General features: G+C 39.8%; 1 protein-coding gene across 1 annotated transcript in view; it reads left to right on the forward strand.

The window, feature by feature from the left end:
* Positions 1-18211, forward strand: part of b4galt2 (UDP-Gal:betaGlcNAc beta 1,4- galactosyltransferase, polypeptide 2) — a 161149-nt gene that overhangs the window by 134027 nt on the left and 8911 nt on the right. The window contains exon 7 of the mRNA XM_071491984.1: positions 12954-13058. Within this exon, the coding sequence (XP_071348085.1) occupies positions 12954-13058 (105 nt within the window). The remainder of the gene's footprint in view (positions 1-12953; positions 13059-18211) is intronic.

An 18211-nucleotide genomic window follows, 5' to 3' on the forward strand; every position in this document is an offset into this window, starting at 1 on the left:
CAACATACTTGGACAAGCTGTTGGAAGAAGACGCTGTGTGGATGTGAACTGAGGCTATCAAAGCAAGCAAAATAGTCTCCTACCCATTTTTCTCATGTAAAATCTTGTGAGTTAATTTTTGTGGATTTTTAGCCGTCCTACATTCTTGTCTCCAAGGATGAAAATGTCTGTCAGTCCACTACATTTTATATCCAGACTGAAATGTCTCAACAACTATTGGAGGGATTGCCATAGAATTTAATACAGACATCCACGTTCCCCGGAGGATAAATCCTACTGACTTTGCTGAACCCCTGGACTTCCCCACAAGCACAACCATGAGCTTGACATTTGAGGTTTTTGAGTGAAATGTCTTGGAAACTGTCAGATGGACCCCATGATATTTGGTGCAGACATTCAGTGTAATAACTTTAATTATCTCCTCACTTCCTGTACAGTGCCATCATCAGGTCCATTACTTTACCCGCAGAACTACACAATAGCATCCCCATCGGCCTTTGTGTTTATTGCTATTTAGCAAATGATTGCAAGCCAGGCTATGATGGTGAACATTAGCTGCTAAAAATCAGCAGGTAGGCATGCTGACATAACTGTTGAGCTCAAAGCAATGCCCTGCTATTTTACAGCCTCATAGGATCTGAGTATAGCTGTGTAGACTCTTATTACTGTACTTATTATTGAAATCCTAAAAATAGGTTCCATAACTCCACATATCTTTGATTAATCTAAGCATAGCATACAGCTGGGGATGTAAAATGGACCCATTGCCTGGTCCTAGAGCAGCTAATACAGACTTTCCCTTCAGGGATCAATAGCGAATCATTAGTTTTATTTGGAGGCATTTGCTGGCATCATTTTGTTGTGTGATCTGAAGCTGAAAGGATTCTAACAATACAGACTGTAGTGTTGTGCAGAGGGGAGGAAGGAGTCTCCAGTTGAGTGAACTAACAGCGAGCCGGCTCAGTCTCTCAGGACTCAGTGCAATGTTTAGAAGAGAAGGGTAACAGGGATGAAGAGATTAAAGAGCAGCAGTAAAGACCGCCGCCTATGAAACCTTCCCCTTGTCTTTCTTGTGTTGTTTAAAGGGTTCACAGGTTTGAACCCTGCAAGCAGCCTGGTGTCCAGTCTTGAACCCAACACTGAACCTCCACCTGCTCATTCTTTGATGTATGCTCCGGAAAAAGGAGCATCAACCAAATGACTAAATTGCTCTTTCACACGCTACTTCAGCACTCCTCTCTAACCCCCAACTCCCTGCACCTCTTTGCCTATCTCCCTCTCTTGCTTCCCTCACAGCAATTTCCTTTTCTGTGCTGCTTTTGATGCCACAGACTACGGCATGGCCACGGCTTAATGTCAGCCCGAGGGAACTAGCTGTTTCTGTTGGTCAGTGCAGCCTGAGCCCGTGGCAGAGAGAACACAACATGTCACGTACACAACAGCCAGTACCACTAAGTCTTGCCCACCCCCTACCCCTGTCTAAAAAGTTGGTGGATACTATAAAGAGAGAAGAAGAGAGGGGAAGGATTTTCTTCCTCACTATCCTTTACACTCTCTGAACATGCAATAGTAGCCTTGGGTGGAGACTGTGCCTCTCCCCAGGGCTTCCCTGGCAGACCACACTCACTTCTTCCCTCGCCTTTCCCCTTCCTCCCTTTTAAACCTCCCAGCAGTGGCTTTCAACAGAGCCTGAGCCAGCATCATGCACACATGCAGCCGCAGCAGCACAAGGACTGCACGTGTTTCTGTGGGGCCTTGACAGTGGTGGAAGATATTTTGGGCTTAATAGTCTGAGCGTGCCAAGCCTTTGATAAGTTCAACCACACTTCCAGGTTTGGGGAGTCTCCGAACAAACACTGTCACGTGTTTTAAATCTCATCTTTTTGGAAATCAGAAATCAGCCTATGTAAAAGATATAAAATGACAGATTTTAAAGATAATCACAGATATGAAATTGGTTAGAACAGTTTCTTCTTTCTATCAGCTTATTCTTGCGGGAGGTCAAATAGGATTTTCAGTTATTTCTTTAAATTAATATTTTAAGCATATTAATGATTTTTTTTAAATTCACTGACTTTACATTAATTCTCAGGACATTAGGGTCTGTTCAGGTTGCTGCATTTTAGATCAGGTGTGACTGCACTCAAATCACCTTTGGATCAGGTCTCAGGTTTCTTTTTTTTTTTTTCTTTTTTTCTGAAAAGTAATACGCATTAACTTTTGGGTTGGTTTTTTTTAAGGGGTCTGTTTAAGAGATCGGGTCCAGCGTTTTGGACATGTGGCCACAATGACAGAGTATGCAGGAATACAAATAGTTTCTCTGGATCTCTCGTCACTCATTGGTTACCCATGGAAGGTGATCCTTGATGCAGCAAGCTGCAGCTTCAGTCCTCCATCTGTGTCTTCTCAGGATGCGTTCAGGCACAGCGCTGAGCGTGGGTCTCCTGCACTATGGCGGCACTCAAACACCAATAAACAGTCACTGTAGTTACACGCGTAAGACAGAACTTAAAATATGATTTGGAAAGTGGTTTTTTTTTTCACAATGTGCATAAACCGCTGTATTAATTAATAGGATCAATCCACGATGCGTACTGTGTAACAGCACTGCATCACACCTCTGCAGTGCAACCAGTAGCATTCTTTCTTTGAATTACATGATGTTCAAAAACATTTCTCGGCTCTGAATCAAAAGAATTTGCCACTGATTTAACTAACAAAGGGGCAAGGTGAAGCTAATTCCAGTTCACTCTCCTCTTATTTAACCACTGAACTATATCAAGTGGTAATTCAGTCATATCTTTTGTTGAGGTCTTTCCAACTTGCTCCCTGGACAAATAAAAGTAAGCACCCACAAGGTTTGGAAAGGAGAACGAGTCTCCCTGGGTAAACAGAGCAAGCAGGCACACTTTTCATATGACATAATACTTAAAATATGACAGTCACAGAACAGAAGTCAGCATGACACAGTAGAGAGCACCTCCCTCATGCTGGAGTAGATTCAATGTAGGGTGAAGGAAGGGAAGCAGCAGCAAACACAAAGAGCAGCGTGAACGTGCATAATGTGGAAATTCAATGCTTTCTATCCCGGTCAGGTTCAGAAACACTCCAAAAAAATCATATCACTCTGATTCTAAAGCATGTCCACTGGCTCCCCGGTGATTGCAGAATCGATTTTAAGAGTTTGCTCCTGGTCTATGAAGCACTTAAAGGTATGGCCCCAGAATATATTTCTGACATGCTTCATCAACCCAGCAGGTACCTCAGGTCACATGGTAATTTCCTCAAAACTCCCACAATTTAATCAAAATCTGAAGATAGAGTGTGATTAAGTATGGAGCAGCCTGCCTCTGATGTAAGGTTTGCACACATACATCTTTTTAGATCAATTGAGACATTTTATTTTACTGTGTGTCTAACTTTGATAAAAAATCCATGCCTGAAAATGTAAGGCAAGAAGTTAGCTATGAGTCCTAATGTGAATTTGAGCAATAAAGTACAGAGTCTACAATTCTGTTATACTATAAATTCTGTTTCTTAAAATGTACACTGTTAATGTTGGCTACAGCAAAATATTACACTATTGAGAAAACTGAAAATACAATCTGCAACTTAAATCAATTTGCTTTTGGAAATTCCTTTGCTATGGGTTCATGTTCTGTTTGCATATTCAACGACCAAGCGTTTCGTATTTGCTACAGCTCTGATTTGTGGCTTTGACTGACTTCCTCTCCATCACAGCAGCAGCTGAGGTTCATGGGTATTTTAGTATTTAGAGGTTATCTACCAGTCTTGATTGTAATTGGTGGTCATAACAAAGACCTCCTCACACTGACATTTTGTATAAATTCAGAGTCAGTCAACATTTTCGTATAATGTTGGATCTCGTCTTTAGATGTTGTATCTCAAGGGAGGGATGGAGTCTGCACTGCTGCCAGCCCAATAATATAGTGGACCGTGAATAATGCTACTGTTTTGTTAATGAACCCCCGACCAGCCTGTCTCATCAGAGCAAAATGTGGAGCTGTGGAATCACAATGACTTTTGGTGAACAAATGTCAAGCCCTGAATTAGAGGCACACGTGTGCCAGGTGTTCAGAGGATTAAAAACTGTATTTTCTATAACTCGACCTATGTAACACAAAGAACTCTTATGTATTTCCACATACGTGGTGCCCGTTTTATATCTTCTAAAATCGGACTTAGTCTCTGAGGATGACATACATGTGTTACTGAGAAATAAGACAACAAATTCAAGGCTCTGAGGGATCCTTACATTCCTATTGCAACTGCATGTAACCAAACCTTTGATCCATGATGTGTACTGTTACAGTATGTGACCTTCCCAGTGAAGGCTAGATCTTCAAAACTGGGTACATGCAACCTGCTTGAACCCACCCGCGCTAATAGGAGTGGTGAGCAGAAGGAGAGGCAGTGACAGATGAAAGAGAAGGTGCTTGAGGAAATGAGAGGCAAGAAGAGGGAGTGGAGTTGTGCAAGGAAGAGGAGGGAGGGAGGGAAGGGTAAAAGAGGAGTTAGAGAAATGAGGCATTGAGTGGAAGGTATGGTCTGACAGAAGAGGCACAGTCAGCAGCTGCTGGTACAGGAAATGCACATGCAGTGAAGCAGTGGAGCACAAACTGGTCAAACTCAGTTCACTCTCCTTTTTATTTTCCCAAGAATAAGCCTACCTCTGTGTATTTGTAACTCTTTATAATGTGACACTCAGTAAGTATTAACCTGAGGATTATTTTAACCTGCGGCCATCAATAATTTTATAGCGTATAAACAATGAGGCATATTACTAAATGTAATGTAAAAGATGTTCACTTGTTTACTGTTAGATGCTGACACTTGTTTATGAACTTCTTTTCACTCTCACTGCATTGTTTTCTTAAAAACTTGAAAATAACAAGCTGGTACTCAGTAGCCACAGCAACTAGCTTCTCTTATAATTGCATAGACCTTTCTTGTAAATACCATTGTAATTTACAGCTAAATACAACTAAATTATGAATAGGTTTTCCAGGAAATTGGCTTCCCATACAATAAAGCATTACCCTTTATTCTGCAAGGGAGCATAAGATCAGGTCGTAAATATTCTATTTATACTTCCTTCCAGAATATTTTCCCCCATGTCCCTTCTGGGATTCTGCGCTTTATGACACTGATTTTTGTCTATTAGCTTTAGGCTGTTTTGGAGGTCATAGTTTATCCACCCTACATCCCTGCTCACGTCTCAGACATATATGTCATTTCACTCATTTTGATGGGCTATTCAAAAAAGTCTTTCAGTTTACGTGTGAAAACCACAAGAAGGAGAAAGTTGAAGGTTTTTCATTCTTGCAGGAGACAGATGTGTTCCTGCTGAGAGAAAAAAGTATTTCCTCTCTCTCCTGTTCACACCCACACACCTCACTTTTCTATTACTTTCTCTCTGCTCTGCATCTTCCAACAATCCACACACCACCACCACAATCAACACCACCACCCACTCCTCCTCCTCCTCCTCCTCTCGCATCTCATTTGTGCAGGAAGAGGGAACTGAGGCAGGACATAGCTCCCAGTTCTCCTCCACTCCATTGCTCTAATGCAATTAACTCCACTGGTGGGAATAAGAGAGGAGAGCTGGAGAAATTCCTTATTAATCCAATCAAATAGGTCCATGATCTGTGTGTGTGTGTGTGTGTGTGTGTGTGTGTGGGTGTGGGTGTGTGTGCGTGTGCGCGCGCGTGCGCGTGCGTGTGTGAGTGTGTGTGTGTGGGTGTCCAGGCTGCTATGATAATGTCCTTAAATGCACACATACACACACCACACACCTCTGCCTTAGGCTGCAAATGAAACTTTTCAGGGTAGATCATTTCAGCAGGCAGATATTTTGCTAAGGAGGGAGAATTGCTGGACACTTCACTCTATTTCACAAAATTAGGAGCTTTTCAAATGGACACGGTCCCTCTATTAGTGAAGTAGGCGATGCTGCTTAATGGATTCACTCCAGGAGTGCACCTATAGCTGTGTGTATGTGGAGCCCTTTATTCCACTAACAACCAAAGTAAGAGTTCAAATGGAATAAAACTGCTTTATTTGAAATTTCAACGGTTAAGATTTCAGTCCTGGCAAATACACTCCATTCCCTTCACAATAAAAGGCATCCCGAGTGAAATGCTTTTAATGTGAAGAAGCAGTAGTAACACTAGATTACATGGTGCACTATTTCCTGTAATCCAGAACTAAAAAAAACACTATACAGAGAGAGATGCAGTCAGTCGCCTGTTAATTAGTTAACCATCATAGTTTATATTAATGAGGGTAGCCTGACTTTTACTTTTACAACTGAATAGTTTGTTTTAACACTTACATCTACTTTTTAAAAAGGCTTTTGTCAATTTTGTGTCATATTATCCAGTTTTCTTACTTGCTAATATACAGTATATCAGACATCGGATGCCTGTCTCTATCTCTATAAAGGTTTGTGGGCTGGCCACCACCAAAGAATTATTATTATTAAAAATGTAATTTTTTATAAATGCATTATAGTCTAAGGCTGTTGCTTTACAACTTTGCAATACTGACCCAGTCTTTGAAAAACATAGTGGCCTCCTTCTGTCTCCATTTTATTTTCTCCGTCACAGCTTCTGGTCTTTTTCACTTGACTCTCCAAAAAAGTGCTTAGAGGACCCCCACAGTGGGGAATTTTACAGCAGCCACCCACCTGCTGTGTTTCTGTGGAGGTGGCTGCCGAATGTGTCGGCTCCGGATTATATACATCACACAGGAGATGCTGAAGAATTCCATCCTGCAACTCCACTGTGTCCCCGGCGTTGTGTTCGTTACATAATACTCACACTACACTGTCACGCTATGTTACTGCCTACTACTGTCAGAGCGGTGAAAAATAATGACTGCACCGATGTGTTGTTGCAGTGTATGTATGTGTGTGTGTGCATTTGTGCTCCAGCTGAAGTTCTGTCTTGGTCAAGGACACAATTCTCTGCTGTCTACAAGAATGAAGAGAAACTAGTTGATTAGTCACCGCACAGCACATTAAGACACACACATATGCATCCACACACACAGTAAACACACAACCTGACAAGGTCACAGCTAAAGTGGATGTTTTCTTTCAGAACCCTACATAACAACCCTGAGCAGCCTTTTTGCTTTGTTTCTCTCTGTCCCTTTTCTGAACAAGCACCTTGGACCAGCATTTAATCATCATGCAGAGTTTCTTATTGATAGATGTATAAGGCAATGAAGGGCTGACCCATCCTCAGGGAGCCCGTTTTGAGACTCTCAAAGAGTCCTTTGAAGGCAGGCAGAGAAATTAACAGGTAGAGACGCAAGGATGTAGCAAAAGATACAGATTTCAAAGAATCACTGGTGATATTTTACACAAGCAAACACACTCTGATCAACTTATGTTTGAGGAGCCAGAAAACTGCTTCCATTTTCTCTGAGGATTATTTGCACGATTGCCATTGTTTGACAATACGGGGACGACATCACCTCCAAAGCTTTAGCATTTCTCACACCGAAAGCTGAGCAGAAAGAGTTGAAACAACTTCTAATCATTTCAACAAACAAACAGATGAATAATTTGGTCTATTCCTTCCTCTGTATGTTTGTATGAGCAGTCTGAGTCACCCTGACACTCATCTTTGTTTTGACTGAAGTTACAGTGCATGTAAATCCAGTAGCAGTATTTGACTTTTGTGACTGTTAATGTAATAATCAATAGAAAAGTTGTTCAAGCACGGTGGCTCAGTCATCCCAGTGAAACCTGCTTAGCCAGTGTACGTGCAAAAATGTTGCCGCGCCTAATGGTTTAAACCTGCATTCATTTATTAGTTGTGGCCAGTCAGTCTGTCTACCTGATGAATGTAATTCTAATTTCTTACTCTCTGCACTTTTAGCTCTGTTTTTGGTCTCTACCAACTTCTAAGGGGAATGTCCAGGAATATCTTTAGCTGCTAAATGCACCACTGTGTTCTCTAGCTCATTGCTAACGTTGTCTGTTTGCCATTCGGTGGTCAAGTGGTTGATTGGTCAAGTAGTGTGTGGTTAGTTTGTCTTCTTCTGCTGCTGTTCAAAGAGAGGTTGATGAGAGGTCAGCGAGACTGAACCCGAAACATTAAAGTTGTGGGCCAAAAACCAAAACACTGTGCTAAAAGATTATAAAATTCTATGTAGTGTTGAGGGCAGCTGTAGAGTTGGGTGACAAATCTTTGGGTTTTGGGGGTCTTTGGGTTCATAACTAGGAGCACCCCTTTTCACAGCACATAGTAATTTGATGTGTTGTTATTATTATGTTTTTAAATTATTCATAAGTAGTTTAGAGATGAACTTTAAATCTCAAACTAGACATCTTTAAATCTAAAACTCAAGTGTCTGTGCACTAACACCTTCTTGAAGCTTTCACAAGTCATAAATTATGTCCTCTGTAGACTCATTTTCTTTGCCTTCTGCACACTTGACATTTACTTAGAGAGTGATATATTTGATTTCTATGCATAACTGTAGATTACCCATCCAAAGAAGCCCATCAAGCCCCTCCAGGCAGGGATTAATCCAGAATCTGTGTATGAGAAACACTGACTGCTGGCAGATAAGTGTGTCTCTCGGGGAGACACACATATTATCAGGGGCCGCACTTTTTTGGGGGGGGCAGCGGCGGTGCACTGTATAGTGCCTTTATGGGAGGTTTAAGGGGGTTTATACAGCAGTAGTTATTACAAAATGTGCCAATATGAGGGGCTATCGGCAGGGCCCTTTACCCTTCTGTTATCCAGTGCAAAGTCAACCACAGACCACAGTTAAGATGTTGTATATCATTGCAGTCTGTTACAGAGAACTGTATGACTAATCATCACTGTTGGCTGAAACCCTGGAAACCACAGTTTTATTATTTTTTTTCTCTTTCATAAATGCAGTTAAGTTTAGTTTAAAGACTTAACCAGTGGTTCCAAATCTTCCTGACTTGTGACCTCTCACAAAAAAAAAAAAAAAAATACATTTTCTACTAAGGGCACCTCATCACGTCAGGGATCTATGAGTTTTAAGTTTCACCACTATAGAGACATTTCCATACTAAACCTCTCAGTTGGTCTCATTTAAATAACTCTTTGAGGCACAAAGAGAGCAAACCCTCTTATATTTCATACAAAGCAATGTGGGGTTTTTTTTTTTTTTTTTTTACCATTAGTCATCTCATGACCACACAGTTTCATCTTGTGACCCTTTGGAGACTGGCAACCACTGGACTAAAGCTGTACAACTAGCTCCACTTTGACCAGCTACAACAGTAAAACACTTCTTCCACAGCTGTCTCATCAAAAGTCAAAACACAACCAACTACAAATTTGTCTTCACAGCAAAGAACAAACCAAACAAATTGTTGATCTGGTCTAAAGTATCTTTCATGACTTGAATCTCAAAATATAATAATCACATTTGGGGATTCATACTGAATCAGACGAAGAAGGAAGGAGTCACAGTGGAGCCTCGCACACACTGCAGGGCATCGGGCACAAAGATTATTTTAAAGATGCAGAACTGTGCATAATGTATAACTAAGCTCACTGAAAAGCCGAGGAAGAGAAGGAAAGGATCTGTCTCGCTCACTCTCTCACTCACATTATTTGCACCATAATAAATCTCTAAATTATGCAAATTCATGCATGCTCACATGTGCACGCACAGAAACACACTGACAAATGCAGTCATCTGTGCTTGTGTGCCAAGTCAGCAAAGTCAGGCAGACTTGAGAAAGAGAAAAAGGCAAAGATTTTTTATTTAGTTTTTCAATGAATTTATTTATGGGAGGGTTGTTTTGAAGAAGTTTGGGTTTTGCCTCTCTTATGCGTTGCTGTGCTTTTAATGGCACAAGGTTGCATCCTGGGTTATTTACATTTTGCTGGTCTGTAGAGAAGATGAGAGGAGAGGAGAGACAAGTGGAGAGATAAGAGAAGGAGAGGAGGTGAAGGAAGGTGAAACAGGCAAGTTGCCGAGAGAAAAACACGGGGCAGGAGTGAAGGGGGCGAAAAGAAGAGAAAAGAGGATGGCAGGATAGAAAAAGAGGAAGATGCTCAGAGATGGGCCGAGAGGGAAGGAGGAGATATGCATGAAAAAGCAATAGAGGAGAAGAGCAGATTAGAAAGGACAGTGCAGAGGAAGAGTTAGACCAATAAATCAATACAGCCTGGTTTTGCATAAATACTAGAGGCAGGAGGAAACAGCTAGCCTGTGGTGGCTAAAACACACCTACCGTCACCTCTGAAACTCATTAACAAGTCGTATCGCACGTCTGACTGTGAAAAGGTTCGTGCTTGTAGGAGAAGTTACATGTGGGAGTTACTTCTTGAAGCAGTGAACGTGGATAACAGCGTTATAGCTCAGCTGTTTTCCCCTCTTTCCAGTCTTTATGCTAAGCTAAGCTAAACACATCCTCACTCCAGCTCCGCACTTAACACATAGATATGAAACCGATAGCAAATTTTTCATCTAATCAAATGCCTCTCCATTAAATATTCAAGAAAGATAAAAGAAGTCGTATTCTCTTCACGTTATATTAACTAATGTTTCTTTTCTGTGAATAAATTCACCCTGTCTAAAATGCTAAAATAATGTAATAATTTAAAACCTAGTGAAATGATTAATATGGTTTTCAAATGCAGAGGCTTTTCACTATGCTAAGAAAAAAAAAACAGTTGGAAAAGACAGCTACTCCTCATGTTACTCTCAGCGATGCAGAAGGAAATAAGAAACAAAAAAAGGATAAGAAGGACTAAGGGGAAAGGAGGATGTGTAAAGAAAGGAGAAGGGAAAAGGAGGCAGAGGAGAGTGAGGAGTTAAGAGGAGGAATTTGAAGTGTACGGTAGACGACAAGTTGTTGAGGAGCAATATCAGGCATGAATGCTTTTTAAGACAAAGAGACTGCACGAATCAGAGCGTTGCCGCAAATAAGAATAGCTCAGTCAGTACTCACATACACAATCCTTTATATCGTTGCAGGTATGAATATCAATGTCTCTGTCAACCTACGGGTTTAAAGCAGGCTTTATGTGGAACAGATCTGTTGTTTGTGTTGCCTACACTCCATTTGTTGTTGCATTAGATATAAATCTCTGTGCAGATTTGCCCTTGTATTGCATCTTAGTGGTAACACAACGTAACCACTCTCTCTCAAAGTCCTGATCTCATGCTTTGTTTCAACTGAAACACACTGTAAATCCATGTGTTTTCTCCCAGCTGTTCACAACTACCAGAGATGAACAATTTGTTTCCCCTGGTGTTATAAAAGTGCCTTGCCTTTCTTTTTAGGTTTTTCAGCAAGAGCCAGTGGATCGCTGCTTGGCCTTTTGAGCGAGTATGTTTGTGTTTTTTTTGCAGTGTGCTGTGCTTAGGGCAATTATGATATGCACTCTGGCAGACACAGGCCCGAGAGCCCTATAACAACTACAGAGTGTGAATAGAAGTCTAATTAGCATACTTAATAGGTAGTCTTTTAGCAACTAAGAGATAGGTTTGGAATTATCTTACTCTAATATGTCTACATTCAAACAATAGTCACATATTGAAAGAGTTACTGGTTGCTGCAGTTATTCCTGCTGTGTGAAGTAGCTGTGAAATCATCCTCTCACAGTGCAAATACACTGGAAAATGGTGGTTTCAGACCAAAAGAGCAAGAGCGAATAGTTTCTGCAAGGTAGAGCGCAAAATGAAGAGCAGCATGTAATCCCACAAAGCAGCTAATTAGGATGCTACAGACTACTACAGAGCGTAAACAATCACAACATTCATTTTCTAACCTTGTCCTGTCTGATTTGGTCTGCAGTGTTTGAGACTTTTCATTCGACTCCCAGTAGAACTAGAAACTTTGGGACATTAGAGAAACAAAATGAACCTTACCATTGTTTTCTCCTCAGGGTGCACATTGTCGAGGTCAGCATGTTTGGGCTCAAAGGTTAATTAGTTGAACCTGTTGGAAAGCTCACTGCTATGACTCATGGCCTTGGTCTGGGCATAATCAAACTTTTTTAAACTTCTCAAACTTTTGTTGTGAAAGTGCGGAAAGATGGACCACGAAATCCAGAGTCCTTGTTCCATGAAAAAATATGTTTCTGAGCTCAGTAAATAAAAGGCTTCAGCAGCCCGGGTTAAACAAATCAAGTGGGAGTCTGTCCTGGCAGTCACCTCTAGTTTTATTGCTGGTGTTTTGTGACAGGAGGGATCCCTGTACTAAAAAGTCTTAAAAAAAAAAAACTTTGGAAAATTCCCACTTAAAGCTAAGTGCACTTGTTTAGATGATGAGCGAATATTAAACCTTTATCTCATCTTCTCTGCATCTTGATATTCTGGTGGTGCTTTTCTGTGCTGAAAGGATTCATCAGTTGATGAACTCACAACATTTTTTCAAGAACTTTTTTTTTTTTTTTTTTTAAATGTAATTGCTTAATCAGTGCAGCTCAAGCAAATCTAATATTTAATATTTGCTGGTTTTATTTTTTCTTATCTAAGCACTTGCTACCTTTCCCTGTTTTTTATTATTGTAAATTAATATCTTTGGCTTTTAGACTTTTGGTATTCTCTGGTTTCAGCTTCTAAATTACGGCAGTTTGCTGCTTTGTCTTGCATTATGTGACAATAAACTGGGTTGTGGGGTTGGTTGTAGCCATATCACTTTGGGCAATGGGAACTTGACATGATGTCTGAGACACTCAAGGATTAATGAAGTGATTTCATAAAATAACTGACCAACAATGAAATACTGTAAATAGTTGCATAATTTCCGCTGTGTTTCTCCATGAAACCTCTAGGTGTTCTCCCTCTCTGTCTCCTCCTTCTTAGTTTTTTTTATTTATTTTATCTTCTACCTCTTTTATTTGTTGTCTCCGTCTTTGTCTTTGCATTTCCCTTCCTCTCTCTAATAGATATTGTATCTGTATGTGTTGCAGGATCACTCTGAATGGGATGAAGGTGTCCAGGCCAGACGTTCGCATCGGCCGCTACAGAATGATTAAACACGAGAGAGACAAACACAACGAGCCCAACCCACAGAGGTACTGCATCATTGTCCAAACTCGTTCTCCGGCTTTACATTCGGATCGATTGCGCTGCTTTTGTTTCACGGCTACACACTCCATACGCTTCTTTCCTACCTTTTCATCTCCATTTGAAAGAATTATGATTGTGGCGCTGCACAGGGCACACCATCAATAACATGTCCCGATAATTGGTGTTAGCTACGGAGTAATATACTGCTCAGATACATGAGAAACACAGACAATATAAAGCCTGTAGCGAGACATAAGAGTCTATCATGATTCCACTCTTCATTGTTGTCCACAGTAGCTGATTTCACTCTGTCCAGTTTTTCTGGAATCACATGCTAAAGATACTTAAACCTTTAAGCAGAGAAGAAGTCTTTGCCTTTTCTTGCTCTTTTTCTTGTTTCACACTCACATTGTGTACATTCGCGCGTGACGGCTGCCTACTGTTTGTACAGCACTCCTGCTGCTGCCCACCGAGCAACTCCTCATCAGGCACAGCAAGTGAAAAGAAAAATCCCCCATAAAATCCTTCTAAAAAAGTGTTTAAGTATATTATTATGTTTATATTTATTTTGGAACTGCTTTATTAGTATATAAATAAAGATACTGAAGAGATAATTACAATGTTTAATTGAATAATAACTCTTCTAACATCACAACAAGCAAGTTAGTTAGTTTTAGTGTTAGTGTTAGTGATATTGAGGCTCAGTAAAATTAGACATTTAGCATTTTAATTTACCGGCAGTCTCCAGCCAGAATTTTAAAGACACTCTTGAGTCAAATTCCATCTTATTCACCTGAAAGTGTTAAAATGTAAGAAAAAAGGAAAGGCGAAATGATTGAATTAATCTCCAAACTAGCAATCATTTGTAGGTTTATTTATTTATTTATTCATTCATTTTTCCCAAAATAATACACATTACCCAAAAGGTTCACCAAAAATACCGAGGCCATGACTTCAGCTGTAGCTTTACCTTTTTACCACAATAACACTACTAGACAAAGAAAATAGGAGCATTGTGATTGTAAAAAACAATAAAACTGGACTTATGTCAGACATTTTTTAATGCTTGAGCACTATTTTATTAAATTCTTTCTGTAACTGATAAAACATTTCACTCATAGCTGGATGTTAAAAGATTAATGCAAGAAGGCACTGAAATGCATGGAAACATGAGGACATGCTGAATAAATAACATACATGGCTTTCAAAGATTTCTGGTGCTTCAAATTGAAATTCTGCTAATAGATGCAAGTTGCATAGATACTGAAACTGCTGAATGCATAATCCTAGTCATAAAGCTGTAAAGTCAGTGCAGTGTTGTAGGATACAGTTAGACACATTAAGATGGGGCCTTCATATGTACAAGTATCAAATGACTAGGCAAAATAAAAATAAAAACACACCTCTGAAGCCCAAGGCTTGGCCTTTCCGGTCATTTTAAAATGCCAAGTACAAAACATTTTTAATAAAACAAAATTGCTTTTCAGAGATACAGCCCAGGGGTTTAAATGTTGCTCTTTTGGCAACACCCATCAAAATTGCTTTTCAGACGAATGTGTAAAAATGCTTCCCATATAAGTGTGTTATTTAATGGTTTGATGAATGAGACCCAATATGCAGAGATGAGCCCTTCTAGACACATTAATCACCAGGAGTATAGCACCTCACATTAAGCTGCTTAAATGTGGATTATCACTGTTTATTCTCCTCTAAGAGCCCCTGTTTTCATGCCTGGACAGGCTGGGCAGTGATGCCTCTCAACACAAAAATCGATAGCTGGTATAGCTGGGCCAGAATGAAGATATAGTGAACTCTGTTCCTGTTCCCAATATTATTTTTGTTTGATGTCTTGTTATGTTATTTTGTCACAGCATTATGACGGGACGGTGCTGCCTCATGGTTCACAGTGAGGTCTAGTTTAGTTGTGGCTCCTAAATTGGTTTATAAGAAGATTAAAAATAGTTGGCAATGAGAGTCATGTGGGGAAGAGGAGTGACAGTTATTTGCTGCAGTTAATGTGCATCCAGCCAAACAAATTGTGACATTTGATTTGAATTTTGTATTCAGCCTCTGAACCCTGCATCTGATGCATTATTATTACCTCTCTTTAATCAGGTAGTGTCGCTGAGATCAAGATCTCTCAAATAAAAACAATAATAATAACAGACAAAAAAATGAAAAAGAAAAAAGCAGCAAATGGAAACTCCTAGAGACCTTTATTTTATTTTTTTATGTGTTATTAAACTTTATTCAACTTGTGAACATTTGGTTCAAATTGTTGAACCAGTAACTGAAAAAATCAATACTCATTTTTATATCATCTTCCCCATGTCAGATTTTAAAAACAACCAAATCAGTGCGAATGACTTTACTTATTAGTGCATGTACCTTCGTATACAATCACTGATCTGTCTGTGAACCCTTGTAGAAGTAAATTCAGTCACTACTATACTTCTGACTGTGCTCACAAGCACAAACTTAATGTAATAAAATGCTAAGTGTATTAATCAGCAGTACATTTATGACTTAACGAGCTTAATCCTGATGTCTTCATCAGTTTTTTTATGTTCATGATATGATGTAACAGCTTCCCAGGCAGTCCATTGTTTTGCTTCACGTTGAGACAGTTTAAAGCGTTGCTAATGAATCCTGTAGTAAGTCGCTAGCGACTTATTCATCTGAAAATATGGCTGGAACAAAATGTACTGAATAGCTTGAGAAGAAAAACAAACCTCCAGGCTTGACATTTATACATTTTTTATTCCTCCTTATCGGTCATCCATGCTAACAGATGATTATACATGTCTGAGAGGAAGGCAAATTAGCCAAAAGTGGAACAACTGAAAAGACATGAAATATGGGCTCTTTTTTTTTTTTTTTTTTTTTTTTTTAACCTACAACAAGCAGCTGCTTGTATGTCACAGAGAAACTTGTTGGTGGAAGAAGGACCTTATCCTCAAATGATCTAATATCACACTTTTACAGGCAGTTCTTTGCTTTATTACAAGACTGTTTGCTAGCAATGCTAATGAAGCGTGTAGTAAGTAGCTAGCAACTCATTTATCTGAAAAAGTGATTGGAACAAAACAAGTTGACTAGCTTGAAGAGATAAAAGCTGACTCAGCTCCTGGCTTCATATTTATAAACCTTTAAGTGGCATTTTATACATTTTGTATTGCTCTTTTTTTTACACGTGTCATCCCATTCTCCATGCTAACAGTAAGAGATGAAATCAAAGTCCTTATAGTCTAGTCTCAGCACTCAGCGGCCATCTTGGCAACACCCCCAGGCGGTTATTTCGTGCTAACAAGACCAGACTCCTATCTAACTGAATTGGGTAGCGAGCCATAACTGAACTTTTAGTGGCCACCAGGACATAAAAATAGAAACACCTGTCAAATCTGATAAAAACTGCTTAATATGTTTGTTGACACTGCCCCAAAAAACATTTAACATGCTTTATGCACTTATGTGCTGTACCTCTTTCTCATAATGTCTCTGATAAAACTCAGCTCTGATACTTATCTTGGAGGACTTCAAATTAGCCAAAAGACAAGCCTGTGACATCAACTGAAAACAAATGACAGAGACATTTTTTCTTCCTGTGTCATGGCCTTGCTGAAAGTGAAATATCAGACTTCAATCTAGAAGTGGTTTAACTTTAAAACTAACAATCTAAACTGTAAAATGGCAGCAAAATCTTCAAATGTGAAGAGGTCTGAAATAACCAGGCCTGTATAAGGTGTCATCCATCATTGTTTTGTTAGTGTGTGTGTGTGTGTGTGTGTGTGTGTGTGTGTGTGTGTGTGTGTGTGTGTGTGTGTGTGTGGCAGAGAGAGAATGAGAGAAAGATTCAACGATCCCTCAGTAATTGCTTGCTGAAATGACACCAATAGAGATGAGAGCAAGCTAGGTCAGAATAGTCTAGTTGCTTTCATCAAAGTCAATAAATCAGCCACTAGACTGAAAGATGTGTGTGTGTGTGTGTGTGTGTGTGTGTCTGCTTGATACTCAATTCCCGTTTTCCTCCTTCCTCTGGTCAGTGGACCAGACTTCCTCAATATGAGGTGACACCAACAGTGATGCTATTTATTTGGAGCCGATACATTATTCATAACTATAGCAAGGGGCAGAAAATAGTGAGCCCATTAGTCGGCACAGACTTCATTTTTACAGCCCTTCTGGACACTCATTATAATGTCTCGGAAATTTGGGCTTAAAGGATATTTTGAAAATAAGGGGGTGGCTCAGAAGTTTTGAAAGGAGGAATGACTACCTCATGGCAGTATTCAGGCAGTGCGGGTGTAGGGGAGAGGGTTCAACATTACTCTCGCTGTATCTCTCTTTGGACCTGGAATTTAATTCATCACCTTTCATCACTTTTTGCCGCTTAAGGGGAATTTACCATTTATTTCGATGCAGTTTTGAGGGCTCTTTGATTTATCTTCAAGAGGGTGTTAAATCCTTCGTCTATCAAGTGTATTTTCTGTGACAGACTAGGGGAAAATTAGGTTCGAGTTGTTTCTCTGAGAACCAAGTGAGCTATTAATCAATCTAACATCTGCACTTTAACACGCTCACAATTAGCAGGTGTAATATTTACTACTTTCATCATCTTAGGTAAGTGCCTTAGCATCGTAACTTAAATTCAAATTTTGACCTGATGATAGCACTGCATTAAAAGGTAAGGGATCATCAAGTCATCATCAAGTTATTACACTTCATCCTCTCGGGGACAAAAATTTCTGTACCGGATTTCATGGCAATCCACCTAATAGATGTTGTGATATTTTTCACAAACACGTATATCTGAACCTCATGGTGGCGCTAGAGGAGAAGTCAGAGAATCACCAGAGTTAGTAGGATTCATCGTCTGAGGACCATGAACATCTGTACATGGAAATCCATCAAATAGTTGTTAAGATACATGTATTTCAGTTCAGTGGTGGACTGACAGAGAGACAGACTGACCAACCAACTGCCTCCCCACCCCACACCACAAGTGTAGCTACAAAAAAATAAATCAGCAGGAAGACATTTGAAAGTTATTGCTTACTTAAACTGAGAATGAAAGAAGGAGGGTGTTTAGATCTCAGGAGTTTTTTTTAGCTTTTGTTAGAATTGCCAACAAACATTTTTCAACAAGAAAAACAACTGA

This window comes from Trachinotus anak, unplaced genomic scaffold (assembly GCF_046630095.1).
Source record: "Trachinotus anak isolate AG129_WGS33_773 ecotype Australia unplaced genomic scaffold, CSIRO_AGI_Tana_v1 ptg000012l, whole genome shotgun sequence".
In the NCBI taxonomy this organism is placed as follows: domain Eukaryota; kingdom Metazoa; phylum Chordata; class Actinopteri; order Carangiformes; family Carangidae; genus Trachinotus; species Trachinotus anak.